Below are 24,597 nucleotides of genomic sequence, written 5' to 3' on the forward strand. Positions count from 1 at the left end.
GAAAAAACATGTGGATAAAGGTTAACTGGTAAAAGTGGTTTATTTGGATTTTTAGAAGGTGTTTGACAAAGTCCCTCATGAGAGGCTTCTAAGAAAACTAAACAGTCATGAGATAGGAGGCAATGTCCTTTTGAGCATTGTAAACTAGTTAAAAGGAAAAAGAGATTGGGTAAATGTAACTTCAGGACATGCTAGAGAGATAAGGTTCCTGGATGGAATAATGACAGCTTTATGGCGCAATTGGTTCAGGAACAGACACGAGAGTGAGCAGGATTAAATGGTCTGTTTTCACAGTGGAAAAAGGTAACAGTGGAGTGCCTCAGGGATCTGTGCTTGGACCAGTGCTTTTTAATATATTTATAAATAATCTGGAAAGGGGTACAATGAGTGAGATGATCAAATTTGCATATGACAAAATTATTCAGAGTAGTTAAATCACAAGAGGATTGTGATAAAATGTATGAGGAACTTGCAAGACTGGAAGCAGTTGAGAAAGGAGAGAGACAGCAAGGAGTTTAGGTGTCAGATTAAGGCAATACTGTTTAAAAAAGCCTTTGATAACTTTTTAAATTACTAATTTATTGTTTTTATGTATGTTGAATTTTAATCTTTATATATTTTTATGTATGTAATGTTGTAATCTATTTATTTTATTATTTTTATGTACTGATGTTTCATGAGAACATATCAATTCAGATTACATTATCTAACAAATATTTGTTTAAAAATATTTACATTTCCAAAGAGAAAAGGAAGTAAATACATAGTTTCATAATATAAATAAAATAGTAAAGTAAATAATCATAAAATTTAGACAGTTAGAGAAGCAGTATAGTAAGAGCAGAGATAATACAGTCAACAATATACTTTACATTGGTATATAATCAGTAGGTTAAAATCTCTTGGAAGGCTTGTTTGAATAGCCATGTTTTAATGCCCTTTTTAAATATTTTAATGTCTGCCTCCAACCTTAGGGCTAGATTTTAAAAGTCCTGCATGCGATTTCGAAGCGGCCTTGGAGGGAATGGAGGCAAGCTGCGCGTCTCTTATAAAATCCGGCGTACTTTTTAAAGATCTACCTCTTAATTCTTGTGGTCTAGAGTTCCACAGTTGGGGTCCAGCAATAGAAATAGTCCTTTCTCTCACATTATTTAGATGAGCAATCTTAGGGGAAGGAATTGATAACATCCCTGTACCTGTTGATCTAGTGATTCTTGAAGGGATATGGAAATGTAATGATGACGTAATCTGCATTGCAAAATATTTTTGGATTTTGCAGAATATAAGATTTTAAATAAATAAATAAGACTAGGCATCTATATGACAGAAGAAATATAATGTGGATAAGACAAAGTGATGCATATAGGGAAAAATAACCCATGATGAAGCTACACGATGTTAGAATCCTTATTAGGAGTTACCGCCTAGGAAAAAGATCTGGGCATCATAGTTGATACTACATTGAAATCATTGGTTCAGTATGCTGTGGTGGTCAAAAAAAGCAAACAATGTGTGCAGTTATTAGGAAGGGAATGAAAAATAAATCAGAGGATGTCATAATGCCTTTGTATTGCTCCATGGTGAGACTGCATCTTGAATACTATGTGCAATTCTAGCTGCCGCATCTCAAAAAAAGATATAGTTGTGCTGGAGAAAGTACAGAGAAAGGTGACCAAAATGATAGAGAAGATGGAATGCCTCCCCTATGAGGAAAGGTTAGAGAGGTTAGGGCTGTTTAGCTTGGAGAAGAGATGGCTAAGGGGGGATTTAACAGAGGTCTACAAAATCATGAAAGGACTTGAATGAGTAAATGTGATTCAGTTACTTACTCTTTTGGATAATACAAAGACTAAGAGACACACCATGATGTTTGCAAGTAGCACGTTTAAAACAAATCAGAGAAAATTATTTTCACTCAATGAACAATTAAGCTCTGATATTCATTGCGAAAGGAAATGGTTAAGGCAGTTAATATAGTTAGATTTATAAAAAGGTTTGGATAAATTCCTGGAGAAGAAGTCCATAAACTATTAATCAATAGGGAGTAGCCACTGCTTGCTGCTGGCATTAGTAGCATTGGAACTATTTAATGTTTGGGTACTTGCCAGGTATTTGTGACTTGGATTGGCCACTGTTGGAAACAGAGACCTGGCCTTGATGGACCTTTGATCTGATCCAGTATGGAATATATTATGTTCTTATCACTGAATTCTTGCACTCTGTGAATGATTTTAGGATCTACATCCAAAATCTTTTTATTTTAATTTTAACATTTATATTTTAGCTCCATTTAATCTGATGATGCTATACAAACTCTAATGAAGTATTATTATATAAGTATAGGGAATAAAATATATAAACTGTATTTCTCTCCTACTGATTTTATGTTATTTTATCTTTTTATTTGTTCTGTTTTATTTTATAGAAAATTTATAATTTCTGTTTACTTTTGAAATTATTGTAAACCGTTTTGGTCAATCTTGTATTGTTAAAGACGATATAGAAATGGTTTAAATAAATAAATAAACAAATAAATAATTAATGGGAGCGCTGAGAGGAGAGGATCACCTTGCTGGTGGCTGAAAGTAATCAGTAAGTTTTGCTTGGGAAAAGCAAGTTTGCTTACCGTAAATGGTGTTTCCGTAGATAGCAGGATGAATTAACCATGCTGTCATGTGATCTGTCAATCAGGCCCGGGAGGCGGTGCTTGTCAAAGCAGAGATTAGATTTTTGCTCTCTGCGGCTGCGCGTGTGTTCCCGCGCAGGAAAGTAACGGAATCTCCTCAGTCTGTGATTAAGCTGTATCGTGTCGAAGACTTGGTGACTACCAGGGAGGTGGGTGGGTCAGCATGGCTAATTCATCCTGCTATCGACGGAAACATCCATTGTACCTGAAGACTGGAGGATAGCTAATGTAACCCCCATATTTAAAAAGGGCTCCAGGGGAGATCCGGGAAATTACAGACTGGTTAGCCTGACTTCAGTGCCAGGAAAAATGGTGGAAAGTGTTCTAAACATCAAAATCACAGAACATATAGAAAGACATGGTTTAATGGAACAAAGTCAGCATGGCTTTACCCAAGGCAAGTCTTGCCTCACAAATTTGCCTCACTTTTTTGAAGGAGTTAATAAACATGTGGATAAAGGTGAACCGGTAGATGTAGTGTACTTGGATTTTCAGAAGGCATTTGACAAAGTTCCTCATGAGAATCTTCTAGGAAAAGTAAAAAGTCATGGGATAGGTGGCGATGTCCTTTCGTGGATTACAAACTGGCTAAAAGACAGGAAACAGAGAGTAGGAGTAAATGGACAATTTTCTCAGTGGAAGGGAGTGGGCAGTGGAGTGCCTCAGGGATCTGTACTGCGACCCTTACTTTTCAATATATTTATAAATGATCTGGAAAGAAATAATACGAGTGAGTTAATCAAATTTGCAGATGATACAAAATTGTTCAAAGTAGTTAAATCACAAGCAGATTGTGATAAATTGCAGGAAGACCTTGTAAGGCTGGAAAATTGGGCATCTAAATGGCAGATGAAATTTAATGTGGACAAGTGCAAGGTGATGCATATAGGGAAAAATAACCCATGCTATAATTACACAATGTTAGGTTCCATATTAGGTACTACTACCCAAGAAAGAGATCTAGGCGTCATAGTGGATAACACATTGAAATCATTGGTTCAGTGTGCTGCGGCAGTCAAAAAAGCAAACAGAATGTTGGGAATTATTAGAAAGGGAAAGGTGAATAAAATGGAAAATGTCATAATGCCTCTGTATCGCTCCATGGTGAGACCGCACCTTGAATATTGTGTACAATTCTGGTCGCCGCATCTCAAAAAAGATGTAATTGCGATGGAGAAGGTACAGAGAAAGGCTACCAAAATGATAAAGGGAATGGAACAGCTCTCCCCTATGAGGAAAGACCAAGGGTTTCTGATCTAGGGTCTATCTCTTTTTGGACCTCTAGATGCAGTATTGTACCCAATTTTTCTAAAAATTTTGGGTATGTAAGGTCTTCTGGAGGGGAATACGGTTCCTGAGGTTGCTCCTGCGGGTCCGATGGAAATCCCGTAGATGATGATGGGGTTGTTTGTGGAGAAGGGGAATCAAGAGGTATATCCTGTTTACGAATTGGTGAAGTCGGTCGTGTTGTTATTGGGGATGCTGAAGGCTCCACCGAATGTTCTCCAGAGGTATCATTAGACATCTTGAAGGATGACTGAAGAGTTTCATAAAACCATGCTAAGGATTGGGACAATTGCAAAAATGCCTCTTTTGTAGAGGGGGCATTATTGAACGACCAGCTGTACTTTGTGCCTCACATGTTTTAGGTTGCATGGGAGGGTTTTGAGGCAAAGTAGTGGAAAGTGTAAAGTCTCTTTCGTTCGGTGTCTCATACTTCTGGAATCATCTGAGGTCGAAGAAGCATTAGAGGAAGTAACTTGTATTACCTCTCTGTGTGATAAGGTGCTTGCACCTTGTGTATGAGACGACATAGAAGTCGAAGGACTTACTTCCCATGTTGCACTCGTTTTTGTCATCTTTTTATGGTGCGAGTGATGGGAGTGTTTATGATAATGGTGTGACGACAAGCCTGTGTAACTTTTATGTGAAGACGGCGAGCGTTTTCTACGCCATCGAAGTAGATCTCGAAGAGGGAGAAGTAACCGAGTGAGGCGGGATTATAGATGGAGAGGTGGAATGAGATGTTCCTGAGGAATAACGTCGTCGTTTCAACCCATGTTGTCTTGGACGAGATGGGTGTTTTGAATGTTTCTGCGACTTGTGCGCCGATGTTGAATGCTCTGTGCGCGTCGATTTTGACTTGTGAGCAGAAGCAGACTTGTGTGCATATGTTTTTAGTTCCATTCACGCAAGTGTCATCGGTGTCGATGTATCCAGCGTCGTGCGCACAGATACTTCCCGCTCCATGCGCGTAGATGTCTTTGGCGCCGTGTGCACAGGTGGCTTCGGTGCTGTGCGCAGGTGTCGTCGGCGCCTTGTGCGCAGACTTCTCCTGCGCCATGCGCGCAAGTGGCTCCAGCTCCGTGCGAGCATAAGTTTTCTGCGCCGATCCTGTCGTGGGCGCCGAGGTCATGTTAGGCGCAGATGTTTTAGGCACCAAGATTTCTGGCGCTAATGGCTCTATCGGGTCTGCCGACTCCGATGGCCTATGTCGACGGGCCAAGTCCTTACCTCCAAGCCTGGAGGACTGAGGATCATACGACGATGCCTGTTTTTGTGATGGAGCCGATGCGATCGCGGGGCCAGGTGACGAGTGAGCCTCCGATGGCTCCGATGAAGCAAAAGGTTCCCAAAGCCGGTAGGCCCGTTGTTTCAGGGCTCTCGGGGACATTCTCGAACAAAACTCACAATCTTGACGATTGTGATCTGGCCCCAGGCATCGGTAACATCGGTCATGGCCATCTGTGACCAACATTACCTTGCCGCAAGCACAGGGTTTAAACCCCGATTTTGACATTGTGAAATTTAACTAAATACTGAGGAGAAATCAGCTCCGCGTGCGATCCTGCTCGCGGAACGAACAGACTGAGGAAATTCCGTTACTTTCCTGCGCGGGAACACACGCGGAGCCGCAGAGAGCAAAAATCTAATCTCTGCTTTGACAAGCTCCGCCTCCTGGGCCTGACTGACAGATCCCATGACAGCATGGCTAATTTAGCCCTGCTACTGATGGGAAAATGTAGTCTTTTTAAAAGTATTGGGGCAAAGTTAACTATTGGGGAATATTATTTAGTGTGTTTGTGCTTTTAATGGTCAGAAAGGCAGCGAATAAACAGAAGTTAAACTGTTGCCTAATTCGCTATGACAGAGATGAGCACCCAGGAGGCGGTGTAGCGCTTTATGTCCGGGATGGCATAGAGTCCAACAGGATAAACATCCTACATGAGACTAAATGCACAATCGAATCTTTATGGGTAGAAATCCCTTGTGTGTTGGGGAAGCCTATAGTGATCGGAGTATACTACCGTCCACTTGGCCAAGATGGTGAGACGCGCAGTGAAATGCTAAGAGAAATTAGGGAAGCTAACCAAATTGTTAGTGCGGTAATAATGGGAGATTTCAATTACCCCAATATTGACTGGGTAAATGTATCATCGGGACATGCTAGAGAGATAAAGTTCCTGGGTGGAATAAATGACAGTTTTATGGAGCAATTGGTTCAGGAACAGACGAGAGAGGGAGCAATTTTAGATCTAATTCTCAGTGGAGCACAGGATTTGGTGAGAGAGGTAATGGTGGTAGGGCCGCACATTTTACTTTCAGAAATTAACGCCTGCCCAAAGGCTGGTGTTAATTTCTGCCGGTGCCGAGGACGTGTACAGAAAAGCAGAAAAAACTGCTTTTCTGTACAACCTCCGACTTAATATCGCTGAGGCCCCAAAAGTAAAAAAAAAAAAAAGCAAAAATTAAAGTAAATAAATAAATAAAAATTAAAAATCGGCCTGCGGCCCGGAAGACGGATGCCCAGGAGAGTGGCCAGTGCACTCACCTGCTCTCCTGTGTGTTTTTCTGTATGGGCCTGTAATTGGGCTCAGGAAAGGAGTTACTTTTAGGGCAATATTCAGTCACTGGCTGGATTGCAAACTTAGCCAAATAAACTTATCTGGCTAACTTTGTAGGGATATTTAGTAGTGCAGCTGCACTATTGAATATAGATGGCTATCTTAAAGATTGCTTGATACCTTTAATCAGCTAACTTTAAGACAGCTCTTTGGCACAACCAGAGTTAGCCAGTTAATCTGGCTACGGTTGGACTTGTAACCTGCCCTGAATATTTTGGAGGGAGCGGGATATAAATAATTTAAAATATATAAGCTATCTGGCTAACTCTGAATATCGGAATTAGCCGGCTAACATAACTCCTTCAAGAATAGCCCCCCGGAATGCCCCTTATTATCTGGCTGAATTTTAGCCAGATAATGAGATATCCAGCTAAAGTTTAGCTGAATATGGACCCCATCATTTAGAGGGGCCATGCATGTAAAATCAGCATATACATGCGTAATTAGCCTCCATGTGCAATAAGCAAATTTTTAGAAGGGCAGGAGTATGTGCATGCTGTTGCTGCTGTGCATAAATATATGCATGTACAAAGATGGCAGATCAAGGGTGTTTTGGGATGGATTTTCGAAGTACTTGCACATTTACATATTTTATAAAAAAAAAAAAAAGCTTGAATATACATGAAACATGCATGCATGCTTTTACACCTCCTAATCAAGTCACAGAATTTAAACCTGACATTTTTTGTCTGCAGTTTTTGGATGGGGGATCTGAAGCAAGAGGTAAAGGTTATGGGTGAACTAGTAGAAGTCTGGGAGAACTGCTGCTTGGAAGTACACACACAAGTATTTTCATAAGCAAGATATATGTACATCTCACCATATTTACAAAATAGCTGCTGCGGCACATAAAATGAAGGTTATTATGTATACATATTATAATTATTTAATGTGTATAATATAGGAGCAAACTTTAATAAACTAACTGCAGAAATCAAGTTTGCTTACCGTAAATGGGATTGTCCAGTAGACAGCAAGATGAAGTAGCCATGACGCAAGGGGTGACGTCAACCAACAGCAACGAATGGACCCATACTGCTAGCTCAGCAGAGCTTTTACTACTGAGCATGTGTGAGAGTTCCAGCGTGTGTACTGCCTCGTGAGTCCGTCTGTCAACTGTAGAGCTCAGCTGTAGCTAGGTAGTCTTCTTTCCAGGGATGCAAGCAGGTATTATGCATGGCTAATTTATCCTGCTGTCTATGAAGAACTACGTTTATGGCAAGTAAACTTGCTTTTGACATTGACAAGAAGGGCTGAATTAGTCATGACATGTGAGGAGTCCCAAGCTGAGGATTGCATAGTGGAGTACTTACTGAATAAAGCAACCTGGCTCCCCTTTGGAGAATGGATTACTGGTGAACAGGCTGCGCAAAACTGCTTTTCCAAATTTACTGTCTCCTCTGGATATGTTGTCCAGACAGTAGTGGGATGTAGAGATGACCAAGTTGTAGCTTTTCAAATTTCTGTTATGAGAACAGCTCTCAGGAAAGAAATGAAAACCCATGCTCTGACTTGAGGAGCCTTGATAAGGTCTGTAATCAAAGGCCAGTCAATGCAGAGCAATATGCAATACAACCCGCTATCTAGTTGAACAACGAAGAAATGGTAATTGCTACTCCCACACCTTTGGGATCATAGAATACAGACAGATGATAAGCCTAGTGATGTGGTGAGTTCTATAGGCCACAGCCTTACCACAGTCTCTCCCTCCATGCATATGGCTTAATTCTGTTGAAAAATAGAGAACACCTTAAGAGAAATTCAAGATGGGTGCACCACTCTCTTATGAAAAGACTGCAGTCGATGACCGATCTAACCGAGGAGATAGAAACAAGAAATACCATCTTCCAGGTAAGAGACTTCATGAGGCCAAATGCAGCAGCTTTACATTCCATCAAATGCTCCATAAATTCTGATAAGCAAGAATGAAGCAAAAGCAGTATTCCTGTACTTGGAAGAAGATGGCATTGATGTGCTCGCTAATTGATGGCACTGATGTGCACGCTAATTGATGAAGTATTAGACCTGATGGAAGAACAGGCTCTAACACCTGCTAACAAAGGAGCAACTTCCCCTCAAGACACAGTTTAAGTGCTTGAGATGGACCCAAATAGAAGACAAAATGGTGTTGTGCTGGAAGAAGGGGGGAAACATAAACAGTAACCATACTTTGTAACCTTGAGGACCCTTGGTGACTTTTCTGTGTTCACTAAGGATTATCAGAAAACTGTCCTCTACAGACAGAGCCAGATGTGCTCCAAGAACTGTCCAAAAACTGGAACTGCATGTTGCTCTTTAATTTCTCAAAAAGAATATAATTGGAGAATGGGGTTTCAGTCCACTTAAAAGTATCACGCGACTATCAGATGATATAAGGCTGATCAGTTGCCATACAACATTCAACAGAAGGACTTGGAAGATTTTCTTCCCCAATGCATGTGGAAAAAGAAGGGATTGATTTGCTGCTATAATGTCTACCATACTACAATGGTGGTAGATCACTGAAGCATCAGGATCAGTTAGTATGCCAAAAAGTCTCTGAATGACTCCTCTCATCTTTCCTAAACCAGAACTATGGCAAAAGAGATCTACTGGAAGGCACGAGATTTCCTCAGATCAGGGAAAAAAAGGTCTCTTTGGAACTTAAGATTGGGGGGGGAACACCAAAACCGCAAAGAAGAGAGTAAGCGAAGTGGGGACTTCATTCATCTCAGAGGAAGTAGAAGGGGACTCCTGTGGGAATAAGCTTGTCTCCTCCTTGGAACACAACATCTTTTCAGTGAAGAAGCCCTGGACATAGAGTCTCAAGCAGATGACACTGACAAGGCTCTGAATGAGCAGATATAGCAAAATGTTCCACCGGGGCAGGATTCAAGGATGGCCTTCTGCTGCGATGCACCTGCACATCTTCTAGACTTAAAATGTGTCATCTTGAGATGCCTGCACTGGGCTCCATGCATTTGTCAAAAGCTCCTATATGCATGTCAAAAGCACTGTGGAGGAAGTAGGTTCCAGTGTTTCCAGATAAAGAGGGATATCTGGATTGGGAGGCCACATCTTAAGCACTGATGGCCCGAGGCTTTTTCACAAATGAAGCAGAGAGTATCAAGTGCACCGATGGAGCACAGAGCACCGAAGGTGTAGATGCAACCACTGATGCACTGATTGTGCCGTGCACTCTCCTACATCAATGCTCCTAACATCAACAGCGCCAGATACTCCTTGCGTTGACTGCACAGATGCTCCTTGAATCAATGGTACCCGCTTTGATAGCAGACAAACAGTTTGTGGCATCTGGCACTCCATCAACAGTGCCGGATGCCACAAATCCATGGATAGGGGCTTCCTCCAGCGCTATCATATCCCTGTTCAACCCTGCGACTATGATCTGGAATCTGATGCCACAGGCGAGAGGAGCTTCTGCTCGACTCTAATGTGTCTGAATCAGGACAGCATCTCTTGGACTTGGATTTGAGACCTATGGAAAGAGAAAACAAAAGGCTGATTTTGGGGGGTTTTTTCAGCACTGAATGTGCTGTTTGAGGAACAGCCTAGGCAATGTTAAAAATGAATAAACCAAGGCCCTAAAGCCAAACATACTTTAAAAGAGAGAAAGTACCCGTCTGTGTGGTAGTGCAGAAAAATCGAGAGACCGGGGCGTTCACAAGGCAATGCGCACATGGGAATTTCTATACATGCTCACAGGAGAAGCTCTACTGAGCTAGAGAGATGGGTCTGTCAGCACATCACCCCACATCTCATGGCTAAGTCAACACTGCTTGTCGATGGAGATACAACATTTCATTACAAATTTATGAGTATACGGACATATATAAGTATACTTTTGGGATAGATAAGAGGTATTTCACATACCGCGTGGCTCCCGTTGTACAGTTCATAAAATACAAACATAACTTTAGATACACCAGCTTATGAATGTATGTGCTGAGTTATGCACTGTTGAAAATTACCTTCACTTAACCTTCAAAATGTTTACCATTGAAACTGCTGAAATTTAAATAGTTAACTGTTTTAATGAGATACACCAAAAAGAGCTACCTACAGTGTCATGGGAAGGGGGAGGGTCCAACAAGCCCATGTGCCCCCTACCCTATTACCCAACATAACATGTTTGTGTGCTCCCAGGGATGGCCAACAGTGGCCCATTCTGCTTCAACATGGGAAGCCACACAGTATGCTGATAAAGGGGAACCTGGAAGTCTGGCATGGGCAGACTTGATCAGGTCCCTGACTTGCATCACCAAGTATTAATGTTTAAATAATTAAATGGGAAGACTCTTTCCTGATTATGCATGATATACAATCTCTAGTGGGACATGCTTTTGCTTCTCTCTATAACATCACAATAAGTACTCAATGCACTGGTTTTCATTTATTCAATTACTATTTAAAATGGCATATTTACTCCTTTTTCTCCTTTGTGCAACAGGTTTTAGAGGTGTTCTGTTATTTGTAACTATATGATGAAAAGATGTCAAGTAGTTCAGAGAACAAAGAATGTTAGCTCTCCAGGAAATTATTTCACCCTAATAACATGAAGTTACTGTTACTTGTAAGGGCCCTGCCCAAAAGTTATTTGTTTGATGTAAACCGATACGATGTGTGAACGGCTATCGGTATAAAAGAGACGTTAAATAAATTAAATAAAATAAATAAGTATTAAAACTGCTGTGAAATAAGATTTTAATCAAATTAGCAAAAAAAATTATAAAAACAAGGCATAAATATTCAGACACAATAATGCAGCAGTTTTTGCTTGACATAAATTATAAATGTACTAGTTTAACAGATTTATGATTCCAAGAATTTAAATTCCATTACTACATTTAATGTACCTCAATAACTGAAGCAGGAGCCTGTTCAGTCATGTAGTGAATAGCATCTTGATCTCCAAGCCAATCAGAGCCCTTTACAGTATCATAAAAGTGCCATCTCCAATCATCTGACTCCATGTTCCCCAAAGCAGCATTGATACCACCCTGCAAATAAAACATTTTAATTCCAGAAAGATATTCATAACATATTAAAATTATCTTGGCTACTCTTTATAGCAGATATAGCTGTACTTGATGTTGAAAAATATCTTTGCAAACATCTTTTTATGCAATGTGCATGGTAAATGTCAATTTTTTACTAATCCTGTACTATGCAGTTCTACAACAATGAAATTTCTTTTTTTTTTTTTTTTTAACCATGATTAAACACACTGAGATTTATATTCAAAAGCTAACTCAGAAGTTAACCATCTAGTTCAAAATTTGGGCAGATATCTGGCTAAATTCTAGCTGGCTAGTTTTTCTTGTAATAACTAAGTAAACTTTAATAAAGATTAAATTGAAAAAAAAATTCTAGCTGGCTAATAAGTTAGGTGGCTAGAATTTAGCCAGATAAGTTATGGGCGTTCTGGGGGCATAACTGGGAGGGGTTGAATTAGCTGGCTAAGTTAAATAGCAAACTATGATTTGGACTGTTCTCTGCTGATTTTCATTTGCTTAAGAAATATTAAACATTATACTATATTCTATTATCATTTATTTATTTATTTTTTTAAGTGTTTTTATCTACCGAGGTTTGGAGCATTCCTTCACTCCGGTTTACAGATACAACAACTTATTACAAAGAAATACAAGTTAGGGTAATAACAACTATAGCAACGGAACTGGGTATATTAACTGCATACAGAAACACTTATACATAGCTAGAAAAATAGACAGGCAAATTTATACATTACATGCAGCTATGTACATTGAGTATCATGACTGTTCTACTAAGTTCGTTAATCAACAGTTAAACATGTCCACTAGTAGGCTCATAGTTGGGCAGGTTCGCTAAATTAAGCATTTCGCTATCTTATGAGTAATATAAGGGAGATATCAGTTTGTAATGGTAGATGGGTATATTTAGATTTGCGAGGAGCCAGGGGACGTTGTTGCAAGTTTAACTTTACTGATGTAAACGGTGAGTCCGAGTTATTGAGGAGTAAAGGGCAACATTGTTTGAGTAAATATAATGCAATGGTTTCTTGTGATGGAGTTTATATAGTTGGAGGTTTTGTTAACCGATGCAGTCTTTGTAAGCTTGTTTAAATAGAAATGTTTTAAGTTGCTTTTTGAATAGTTTTGAGTTGTTTTGCAGTCTGAGTTTTTCTGGTAGAGAGTTCCAAAGTTGAGGTCCAGCTATGGAGGGTGCTCTATTTCTAGATGATGTCGTTACTGAAGGTATGTTGAGCAGGGCTTTGTTGATAGATCTGGTGTTGCGCTGTGGTAGATGTTTCTGGAATTTAGAGTTTAGGCATCCACTTTCATTGTTTATGTTTTTGTGTATTATGGTGAGTAGTTTGAATTCAGCTCGTTTTGTTATGGGCAGCCAGTGTAGTTCTTTTAGGACTGGGGTGATGTGTTCCGATCTTTTGTGATTGGAGAGTATTCTCGCTGTTGCGTTCTGTAGTAGCTGCAGCGGATGGGTGTAGGATTTGGGGAGGCCTATAAGTAGAGAATTGCAGTAGTCGAAGGTTGTGAAGATGAGGGATTGAGTAATAGTTCTGAATTGTGGTTGGTTTAGGAGCGGTTTTAGTCTTTTCAGAATTGAGTTTGTAGAATCCTTCTTTGGTTTTCATAACTATATGTTTTTTGAGGTTCATTACAGTGTCAAGCCAGATCCCCAGGTCCTTAACGTTTTCATTTAATTTGATCATGGTTTTGTCAATTTGTATTGAGTTTGTGTGTTGTGTGAGCTGGTTTTTTCTCTTAAGCAGAATACATTCGGTTTTATCCAAGTTTAGGCATAGATTCATGTGATTTAGAGTATTTTTTATTATGTTGAGATGTTTGGCAGCTAGATTGAGAGCATTTTCTATGGTGTCTGATACGGGGATGAGTAATTGAACGTCGTCTGCATACATATAGTACGTGATGTTGAGGTTTGAAAGTAGGTGACATAATGGAAGTAGGTAGATATTAAATAGTGCGGCAGATTGGGCAGAACCCTGTGGTATTAGATCTGATATAGAGTCGTTCATGCTTATTTGAAATGATCTGTTTTGGAGGAATGATTTGAACCAGTTTAGAGTATTTTCGGTTAGGCCATATCAAAGGCGGCTGATAGGTCCAGTAGAATGAGGATGCATTGTTGACCGTTATTGAAGCCTTTTAGTATTGTGTTGGATAGGTTGAGAAGTAGTGTTTCTGTGCTGTGGTATTTGCAGGATCCATGTTGTGTGGAGTGTAGAATATTGTTTATATCTAAATGTTCAGTGAGCTGTTTGAGGACCGTCTTTTTCTGTTAGTTTGGCGAGGAACGGCAAGTTTGAGATGGGGCAGTAGTTATTGAGTTCAGTGGGGTCCAAATTCTTTTTTTTTTTTTTAAGATGGGTTTAATTGTTGCCATTTTGAGGTTGTCAGGTAGTACGCCTTCAAGAGATTTGTTAATGATTGCAGTAATGGTTGGAGCAATGGCATGGGAAAGTTCTTTTAGGGTTTGTGTAGGAATTTTATCAAAGACGTGGCTTGCTGGTTTTAGAGATTTGATTAGGTTTTCAGCTTCGATTGTTGAGATAGTTTCAAATGATGACCACGGAGTAATTTTGTTGTTGCTTGATTGTATTGATTATGTTATCCGTGATTTTACATATTTTATTTTTGAAGAAGAAAGCTAGGTCCTGACTTATGTTTTTGTCCGAATGGTTGATATAATTGCTCTTGTCTAAGGTTAGATTTTTTACTATGTTAAATCGAATTTTAGGGATGTTAGCGTGGTTTTGGATTTTATTTGTTGTAGTAGTCCCTTTTTACTGTGTTTATCATGTTTTTGTAGATAGCAAGGTAAGTTCGATATCTGGCTAGAGTCAAGGGGCAGTTATTTTTGTGCCAATCTTTTTCCTTTTTTCTGAGAGTTGATTTGATGTTTTTTAGATCTTTGTTGAACCACAGGTTATCATTTTTTCTTTTGTTATAAATCTTTTTTGTTCTTTCAGGGTTGAGGTTGTTGGCTATATTAGTGGTTATGTATTGCCATGAATGTGTTGCGTTGTTTATGGAGGTAAGATCTAGGTCCTTTAGTTGTTTTCTCAATTCTTGTTGTAGTGGTTCAAGTGGGAAAGGAGGTCTGTATTTGAAGGAGTATGGTTTGTTAGGATCTTGGGTAGAGGTGGATACAATTTTTGTCTTGCAGTTTATAAGAAAGTGGTCAGACCATGGTACTGGTGTGCAATTTACTGAGGGGTTTGCTTGAATTTACCGTTGGCAAATATCAGGTCTATTGTGTGTCCTGCTTTATGTGTTGGTTTGTTTATAAGTTGTGTGAAGTTGAGTGCAGTTAGTAGGTCCATCAGGGTTTGAGTGTGTTGAGAAGGGGGGGTTTCATCGACATATAGGTTAAGATCTCCTAAAATGATTGTGGGTTTCTTGTTTTTGATGGTAGAGGTGAGGAATTCGATTAGTGGGGAGATGTCTCTCTAGAAGTTTGGGGGGGGGGGCAGTAGATCAGTATTATTTGAAGCTTTGTGGAGTCGAATAGCACTATTTCATATTGTTTGGGCATTGAGTTAGGGACTAGTTTCATAGCCAGGTATTTTTTGACTATTAGCATAATTCCACCGCCTTTGCGGTATAGTCTGGGAATTGAGAATAGGTCATATGTGCCATTTGCTAGTTGGTTAGATATTACATTGTCTGTATTTTTGAGCCATGTTTCTGTTATCGCAATGAAATCAGGTTTTTGATCTTGCAGCATGTCTGTTATAAGCATAATTTTTTTGGTTATAGATTGAGCGTTTATAAGTATGAAGGAAAGGTACATGAGGTGTTTTCATGTGTCATTCGTGGACATATGTATTAGGTTCCGTTGTCTCATTGCTGGGAGTTTTGAGGTCTCGTGGTACGTCAGTTTGTTGAGTGGTTGCGTACTGTTGTGTAAGACATCTTGGGTTCGATTGTGAATATTATGTGGGTTGATGTTCGATGTGTGTTTCAGAGGGGTTAGGCTCTCGGGCTGGGCTCTAAGGAGTTATTTTGTCACTCTTTGGAGATCTGTGGTTTGTCTCTGTCCCTCTATTTTCAAAGGTGAGAGAATATAGAAGTAGATGTGGGTCTCACTTCAGTGGAGATCTCACTTAAGCGGTGGTCTCACTTCAGCAGTGGTTCAGAGGTTGTTGGATGTACCATTTTAAGTGCGTTTTGTGACTCTGAGGTGGGAGGGTTGTTGTTCAGGTGTCTCTCTCTCATGAGGGATGTGTAGGTAGCTGAAGAGGAGTACTTCCGAGTGTTGCTGTATAAGCCAGGTGAGAAAGCATCAGGTGGACTTGGGTGCGTGTGTTTCTTTGTAGGGATTCAGCATGTGGTGTTTCATTAGTCTGCTAGGTGCTGGTTCAGTCTCATCTCTTTCATGTCCTGTTCCAGGTTCAAAGTGGTGGGTAGTGCCAGTTGATGGACCTGGTCGGGGTTAGTGTTGTGGTTAAAGATAAGGAAGAGAGGTCACGCCAAGGGGCAAGAGCCTCAGGGCTCCTGGTGAGTTTCCCGCGCCGAAAGAGGGCCTTCAGCTCCCCTTAGGGGAATTTAAAAGGTCCCATGTCGCGTCTGGATGACGTCTCCATTCCTAGGGAGGTCACTGTGATGCGGTTGGCGAGAGGGCGTAGGGCCAAGCTACCTGGTTGAGGCTAGGCGGGCTGTTAGGCACCTCAAAGTGGTGATCGGGCGGGCTGTGTTAGGCATCTGCCTCGTCGGGGCTCCTGGTGAGTGTCCCGCACCAAAAGAGGTGATTCTGAGATGAATGAATGATAAGACCGGGTGGTCCATGCACAGAAGGGCACAATGACCGGCTCGCTGACACCTCGTTTTTCTAAAAAATATTTATTTTGTATATTACAAACCCTTGCAGGGCAATGCGGCCACCTGTACCTTGATAGAGTTGAGGGACAGCCCCTTCTGTAGCCCGTTCTGTAAGAATTCCAGGATCACGGGAACTTTAGTTGAGTGTGGCTTGATGCCGTGGTCTTCGCACCAGGCTTCAAAAACTCTCCAAATCCTTATGTACATTAGAGATGTGGAGAACTTGTGTGCTCGAAGCAGGGTGTCGATTACAGCCCCCGAGTATCCGCTCTTTCTCAGGCGAGCCCTCTCAATGGCCAGGTCGTAAGAGAGAAATTGAGCTGGATCCTCGTGGAGGATCGGTCCTTGTTGGAGCAGGTCTCTGTGTGGAGGCAGTGGTAGGGGGTTCCCTGCCAGTAGCCTTCTCATGTCAGCATACCATGGGCTTCTTGGCCAGTCCGGGGCCACCAGAAGAAGTAGTCCCCTGTGCAGCTGTATCTTATTTATTTATTTATTTATTTGAGGTTTCTTATATACCGAGGCACGTTTGAAAAAAAAACATCTTTAATTAATTAATCTTGTTAATGATTGTGCCTAGTAGGGGCCACGGTGGGAAAGCGTATAATAGGGTCCCCTGTGGCCAGGTCTGTACCAGGGCATCGATCCCCTGGGACTGAGGTTCCCGCCTGCGGCTGAAGTATCTGGGTACTTGGGCATTGGACTAGTTTGCCAGAAGGTCCATGTCTGGTGTCCCCCACCGGTTCACTATCATTTGGAACGCTGCGGACAACAGCTTCCATTCTCCTGGGTCTAGACTTTCCCTGCTGAGGTAGTCCGCCATGATGTTGTCTTTCCCGGCAATGTGGATGGCCGAGATCTCTTGGAGGTTTACTTCCGCCTACGTCATTAGGGGGTCTATTTCCAGAGACAGCTGTTAGCTTCTGGTTCCCCCCTGCCGGTTGATGTAGGCCACTGTTGTGGCATTGTCTGACATTACTCTGACCATTTTGTCTGGGAGTCTGTGGGCAAAGCGTAGGCAGGCTAGTCTGACTGCCCGGGCTTCTAGGCGGTTGATGTTCCATACAGACTCTTCTGCGTTCCACTGCCCTTGGGTGGTTAATTCCTCGCAGTGAGCTCCCCATCCTCGTAGGCTGGTGTCTGTGGTGAGCAGGGTCCAGGTTGGGGAGGTTAGTCTTGTTCCCTGGCTCAGGTGGCTGGCCAGTAGCCACCACCATAGCTGGGTCCAAACTCTGCCCGGGAGTGATAGACGTACGGCGTAGTTCTGAGACAGTGGATTCCATCGTGATAGAAGTGAGCGCTGCAGGGGTCTCATATGAGCTCACGCCCATGGTACTACTTCCAGTGTGGATGCCATCAGACCGAGGACTTGTAGGTAATCCCATGCTGTGGAGCGAGGTTCGCTCAACAGACTTTGTAACCGGTTCCACAGTTTTGATCTCCTTGTGGGAGTCAGGTTGACCTTGTCTTCTTTGGTGTCGAATCAGACTCCTAGGTACTCTAGAGACTGTGAGAGCTGCAGACAACTTTTGTTTGTGTTGACCACCCATCCTAGGCTCTCCAGTAGAGTTTTGACTCTGTTGGTTGCTTGGTGACTTTCCTCTGGGGATTTCGCCCTGATCAGCCAATCGTCTAGGTAAGGATGTACGAGGATTCCTTCCTTCCTCAGTGTTGCCGCCACCACCACTATGATCTTGGTGAACGTCCGTGGTGCTGTGGCTAACCCGAAGGGTAGTGCCCGGAACTGGTAGTGACGGTCCAGGATTTTGAAGCATAGATAGCGCAGGTATTCCTGATGAATTGGGATGTGTAGGTAGGCCTCCGAAAACTCTCCCGGTTGTATTGCCCTTATTACGGAGCGTAGGGTTTCCATGCAGAAGCGGGGAATCCTCTGGTGGCGGTTGACCACCTTGAGGTCCAGGATGGGCCTGAACGTCCCCTATTTCTTGGGGACGATAAAATAAATGGAATAATGCCCAGTATTTGTGTCTTGTGGAGGCACTGGGGTTATGGCCTCGAGGACCAGTAGTCTGGTTAGTGTAGCTTCCACTGCCGCCCTCTTGGCGAGGTCGTGGCAGGGGGACTCCACGAATTTGTCCGGAGGGATTCGTAGAAAATCCAGATAGTACCCCTCCCGAATGATGGCTAGGACCCACTTGTCCGAAGTTATCTTGACCCATCTGTGGTAGAATAGGGCTAGTCTGCCCCCTATGGCTTCTTCCCTTGGACGGGTCAGCTGAATCTCATTGTGGGGTATGGTTGGGGCCTGTACCCGAGCTGGTTCCCCTCTTGTTGTGCTTGGTCCGAAAGGACTGGTTCCTGCCCGTAGGTCGGGACGCTTGATAGTTGTTTCTGTATGGGTTGAAGCGCTGTGAACTTCCGCCCCTGGAGGACAGGGGGAAGGGTCGCTGGTTCCTCTTCGTCCTGTCCTCCGGTAGGCGCGGCAATGGGGACTCGCCTCATTTGTTGGCCAATTTCTCTAGCTCGCTGCCGAACAGGAGGGATCCTTTGAAGGGCATCCTTGTGAGGCGAGTTTTGGAAGATGCGTCGGCCGACCAGCTTCGGAGCCAGAGTTGCCTCCTGGCAACCACCGCAGATGACACTCCTCTGGCCGTTGTGCGCACCAGATCGGAAGCAGCGTCCGCAAGGAATGACACTGCTGGTTCCATGACTTCCCCAGGGGTGTTGCTCCTGGTCTGAGATAAGCAGGTACGTGTTACTATGGTGCAGCAGGCCGCTATTTGTAGGGATATAGCGGCTACGTCAAAAGACTGTTTAAGGATGGATTCCAGACGCCAGTCATGTGCATCTTTGAGCACTGCTCCTCCCTCCACTGGGATAGTAGTGCGCTTCGAGACTGCGCAGACCATGGCATCAACTCTTGGGCATGTGAGAAGGTCTTTGGCTGCCGGGTCCAGGGGGTACATGGCTGCCATAGCTCGTCCCCCTTTGAATGTGGACTCTGGAGCGTTCCATTCCAGGTCAATTAGCTGCTGGACGGCTTGTAACAGTGGGAAATGGCGGGAAGTCTGGCGGAGGCCCTCCAGTAGGGAATTCGGCTTGGATCTGATTTACTCACATTATTTACCAAGCTTCCGCTGCCAAGGCTTCATTACTTCCCACACTTACTTCAGCAGAAGTTTCTTCTAATTAGATGAAATCATTATCAACAAAACAGTCAATCAAGTTAACGATTTACAGGTGGGTTATAACATTTTAATAAATGAAATGAAAGCTATTCCCAGTTTACAAGGCTAGGAACCATGGGATCTCAACCATTCGGGTCAAAGCCTGACAATCTAGTTTGAGTTCTCTTCAGATAATAGGCCCCGGCCCTTTTACAGTCCAATGTACATGAGGTCTTGGAAAGAATGGAAGTAGAACAATGACTTGATTCAAATGAAATGCCAAACCGCTTTTGGTAAAAAATTAGGGTGAGTATGCAGCACAAGCCTCTTGTGGAAAAACTGCAGGTACAGAGATTAATGAAGCAATGCTTATAGTTCACCGACTCTTCTAGCTGAAGTGATGTCCACCAGAAAAAACACCTTCTATGTGAGATACTTTAAGGAAGCTAATTCCAACAGTTTGTAGGGAGGCTTCATCAGCTGTGTCAGGACAACACTGAGATCCCATGGTACCCGTGGCTTGGGAATCATAGGTCATATGCCACAGACCTTTCATGAACTTTGACTACAGAGGATGGATGGAAATCAATTTTCCATCCACTTGAGGATGATAAATGGCAATGGCACTGTGATACACTTTGACAAATGACAGACTAAGGCCCAAAGAAGAGAGGGAGAATAAGTACTTATAAATCTTTCACAGCACAAGCGAACAGGTTCAAGAGCCTGCCTGACATTAAGAAGAAAAACTCTTCCATTTGAAACTGTACACTCTTCTGGTAGATGGCTTCCTGGCCAAAATTACAATGACTTCAAGCTCCTAGTGACAATGAGTGCTCAACATTCAAGCTATCAAGTTAAGGAAGGGGAAATTACTACAGCTGGATCAGATCCTAGAAGGATCGGTGGGCAGACTGACAACCTGACAAGATAAGAGAACCACACTTGCCTAGGCGGAACGATGAGGATAAGAGGTACCCAGTATTTGCATACCTTCTGCACTTTACTCGCAACAGAAGCAGAAGGCATATAGCAGATCTGTAATCCACTTCAACAAAAAAGCATCTGGAGTATTTTAGAGAATAGAACAAAATCTGGCGACTTTGCTGTTATCTTCTGACATGAACAGGTTTATTGACAGGAGACTCCAGAGGTCAAATAGCCTGTCTGCTGGACTCAGGTCGAGGGACCACTCATGGGGAAGAAAAACCCTGAAGCGATCCGCCAGCATGTTAGAGATTCTGGGAAAGTAAGTTGCTTGGAGAAAAGTGCTGTGAATGCGAGCCCACTCCCAAATTTTATTGATTCTTAGCAAAAGGTCAGGCTCATATGTCCCCTTCTTTGCTTGCATAAAACATTGCCATTTGGTTGTCAGTTTGGATCAGAATTCCCTTTCACTAAAGGAGATGAGAGAATACTCTCAATGCATGTTGAATGGCTCGTAGCTCCAAGAAATTCATCTGAAAAAATTCCACCACCAATTAGATCCCCTGAGTTTGGAAGGGGCCCTTGTTTGAACCCCATCCCCTGGTAGATGTGTGTTACCACCAATATCTAATGAGGTAGAATTCAAAAGAGGGGCACTTATTCTCAGGATCTGTGGATCTAGTTTCCAAAGAAGAAAGATTTTCAAGTCCATGGTAATCTTCACAGGGTGTGGCAAGGGCTGAATTAACTGATCCCATTGGGCGCAGAGGCCCCATTGGAGAACTTTCATGTTGAGTTGTGTCATGAGGACCATTGTATAATTCTGCCTGCTGGACTCCTGTACTAGGCCTTGCTAAGCCTGTGCCAGCACATGTCAGATACATGCTATGCTGTTTGCTGTAAGGAAAGCAGCTAATTACAACTACAGGATGTGGGCCTAAGTCAGCAAGAAGTGAAGGCCATCTCGCAGGACACGTGTGCTTGAACCATATGAGATTCAACTACAAAGGAGAATAAAGAGACTGATAAGAGATGATCTATGACTTCCTACAAAGCATTGCAGGGAGATGAAAATAGCATAGAAAGTTGAACCTGAAAGAAAGAAAGGAAGAAAGAGAACAGATGTTGGGTGCAGGTGGTCTAAGGAAAGTAAGCCAGGACAGAATGACACATTTAGAAATGATCAATACTTGGCAAAGGTAACTAGAAAAAATGTATGTAAGCCTTATGAGACTGTGATATGAGGAAGGAGGAATTACAAGGAGTTCAGTGTTCTTTACTGATCATGCATTCCTCCTTCTCAGACATACATACTGTGATTGGCAATTATTCATTTCCTACAATAAACATTTTTCTAAATTACTAAATTTTCTCTGAGTCTTGTGTCTGGTATATGGGGGCTAAAACTTTAGATCACATACATGAGCCATGTGCTCAAGGATAACCAGGATTGCTTGAGCTGGTACTTGATCCCACTGTAGTTAAGCACTGAAGCTGTGTTTGAAGACAGTATGCCCGATCTGATGGGAGGAATGTCTACTCCAGTGAATCTATCCATGTCTCTGGGTAGGATGTTTGACTTGGTAAAGTTAATTATAAATCTTAGTGCCAAAAGGAGCTGGATCAGGTTTTGCAAGAGTTCAACACTCCTGCCTAGGAAGATCCCATCACCAGCCGTAGTCAAGGTAAGGAAAGACACAAATCTCCTGGCGACAAAGGTACGCCGCTGCTGCTAAGCATTTTGTAAAGACCCTTGGGACTGCAGAGAGCCCAAAGGGAAGAACTTTATATTGGTGATGAAAGGAATCCAACAAGAACCTGAGATATTTTCAATGAGACTAATGCATGGGTATGTGAGCATACACATCTTTTATATACAGGGCACAGTGAGTTCATTTTGAACGTCTCCTGTAACACACTATTGTTCAGACTTCATAAATCTAGGATGGTTCTCAATCCCCCTGATATGGACACAGAGAAATAGCAGGAATAGAACCCCTTGCCATGGTCTTTGGGAGGGACAGACTATAGATTACTGGTTGAGAAGGGGACTCCACCTTGATATGGAACTGGGTTGAGTTAGATGGTTCTGGATTAAAGACCAAACATTGATTCTGTGCAAAGAGATGGCAGAAGTGCAAATGGTACCCAGACTCTACAATTTTAGGGATCCTTAATTATCTTCTACCACTCTTCAAGGAACAGGTGAATTTGCTGTCCTACCAGAGGAGTTGTGGTCTGAGGACTGAAAACCATCATAAATTTGGACTAGTCGTAGGCTGGGTCTGCTTTTGTGCTTTAGGTTGACCTCTCTGACGTCTTTGAGCCAGAAGCTGCTATTGCAGAAGAACAGGTGAGACACAACACTGCCGAAATTGGCAGAAGGGGTTAACTAGCACGGAGCGGCAGTTACTACCCCTTCAGGGAAACATGGGGTTAACCTGCACGGTGCGGCAGTTACTGCCCTTAAGAGGAAGAACACTTATAAGTGAAGTAAAGATATTCAGAGAAAGAAGGCTGCTTGGCTCTGGCCAATAAGGATTGAATGGTCGCATGCAGCTCCTTGATGTGGATGACAGTCCCTAAAGAGATTGTCCACCAAACATGGGACTTTGGCCTATTTTTCATGAACATCCTCACATAGGTTGCTGGCCCTAAGACAGGCCATCCAGCATACTCCAGTTGCAGCTGCAGAAGATCAGAATTTGTGTGAAAGCAGGTGTAACTTTGTTTGTGAATTTATGTGCATAAATTTACTTTGAAAATTCTGGATAAAGTCTGCAGGTAAAAAGTACCCACAGACTTTGCATATGTGAGCTATTTGAAAATTATCCTCATATCTACCAGTGGCCCAAAATGAGCCGGAACATGAGTCTATGGTTTCTCTTTAGTGGTCAGCAAAGGGCTACAGAAATTTTTAGTCCTTCTCTCATCAGACTAACAGGAAATGCAGAAATGTCTTAATGAATACTATAGCAAACCGAGCACAACTAGCACTCAAATATATATCCAAACCAGAAGGTGAGTACTAGAACAAAGAGTATACAGTCCCGGAATTCCACATCAATTTTGAATGTCACACATTTTTATTATTCATATTGGCAACTCCACTGTATAAATCAGCAACTGTTTCAACAAGAAGGGTCCCCCGACACGGACCCGTGTTTCGCCAGGGGCTGCATCGGGAGGGACGCACAAAAAAGTTTAAATGAGTACTGTAAATAAAACATAGACATGGGACTGTATTAGAGGAAACAACCAGTGCCAAAAATAATAGAGGTTTCATAAGTCTAAAATTTAAGGGAACACTTACCAACACGAAGTCTTTAAGAAGCGTAACAGGGAGCGCGTTATCTATAATCAGACAAGGAGCTTTAAAGCTGTCAAAAGGCGCCAAAACAGTCACAGGCCAATCAGCTGAGGGGAAAAACCCACCAATCAAAACCCAGAGTTCTTATCCAATCACAGGTCAGGTGAAATGAACCCATTCAATTTCTTTGTTTAACCCTGCCGGAGTAACAGTGTTCAAACGGTGAATCCACCGTTGTTCATACTGAATCAAATGAGAGTCAAAATCCCCTCCCCTAGGGAGGGCAGGGACCACTTCCAATACAAAAAAGAATATGTCTGATACTGTATGAGATGAAGAAACCCAGTGGTCAACCAGGGGGGCCAGGGCTCTGGCATGTTTAATATTAGAGCGATGCTCAATCACCCTTGTTCTAATCTGTCGTGTAGTTTTGCCTATATAGAATTTTACACATGGGCAACGTATCACATAAATAACTCCAGTGGAGCTACAGTCAGAGGAGCCATATAGTGTATAAATTTTTCCTGAATTGGGGTCAGTGAAATGAGTCATAACAGATGTGTGTTTGCAAACAGAGCAATTACCACATGGAGTGTGCCTGCCAGGGATACGTTTCAAAGATGTTTGTGAAAAATCGGACCGAATTAAAATGTCCCTTAAATTTCTACCTCTACGATAGGTAAAGCGCAGGGAGCTCTGAAACAGTTCTGAAAAAGATAAAGCCGACCAATGTCTCCGGATGATCGTGGAGACATCATGGCTAAAAGGTGTAAATGGTAAAATGCAGTTTAAAGTGTTA

General features: G+C 42.3%; 1 protein-coding gene across 1 annotated transcript in view; it reads right to left on the reverse strand.

Annotated features, from left to right (window-relative positions):
• SDHA (succinate dehydrogenase complex flavoprotein subunit A) overlaps positions 1-24,597 on the reverse strand; it is a 207,134-nt gene that overhangs the window by 159,547 nt on the left and 22,990 nt on the right. The window contains exon 4 of the mRNA XM_029589934.1: positions 11,448-11,591. Coding sequence (XP_029445794.1) covers positions 11,448-11,591 — 144 coding nt within the window. The remainder of the gene's footprint in view (positions 1-11,447; positions 11,592-24,597) is intronic.

This window comes from Rhinatrema bivittatum, chromosome 2 (genome assembly GCF_901001135.1).
Source record: "Rhinatrema bivittatum chromosome 2, aRhiBiv1.1, whole genome shotgun sequence".
Classification (NCBI taxonomy): Eukaryota; Metazoa; Chordata; class Amphibia; order Gymnophiona; family Rhinatrematidae; genus Rhinatrema; species Rhinatrema bivittatum.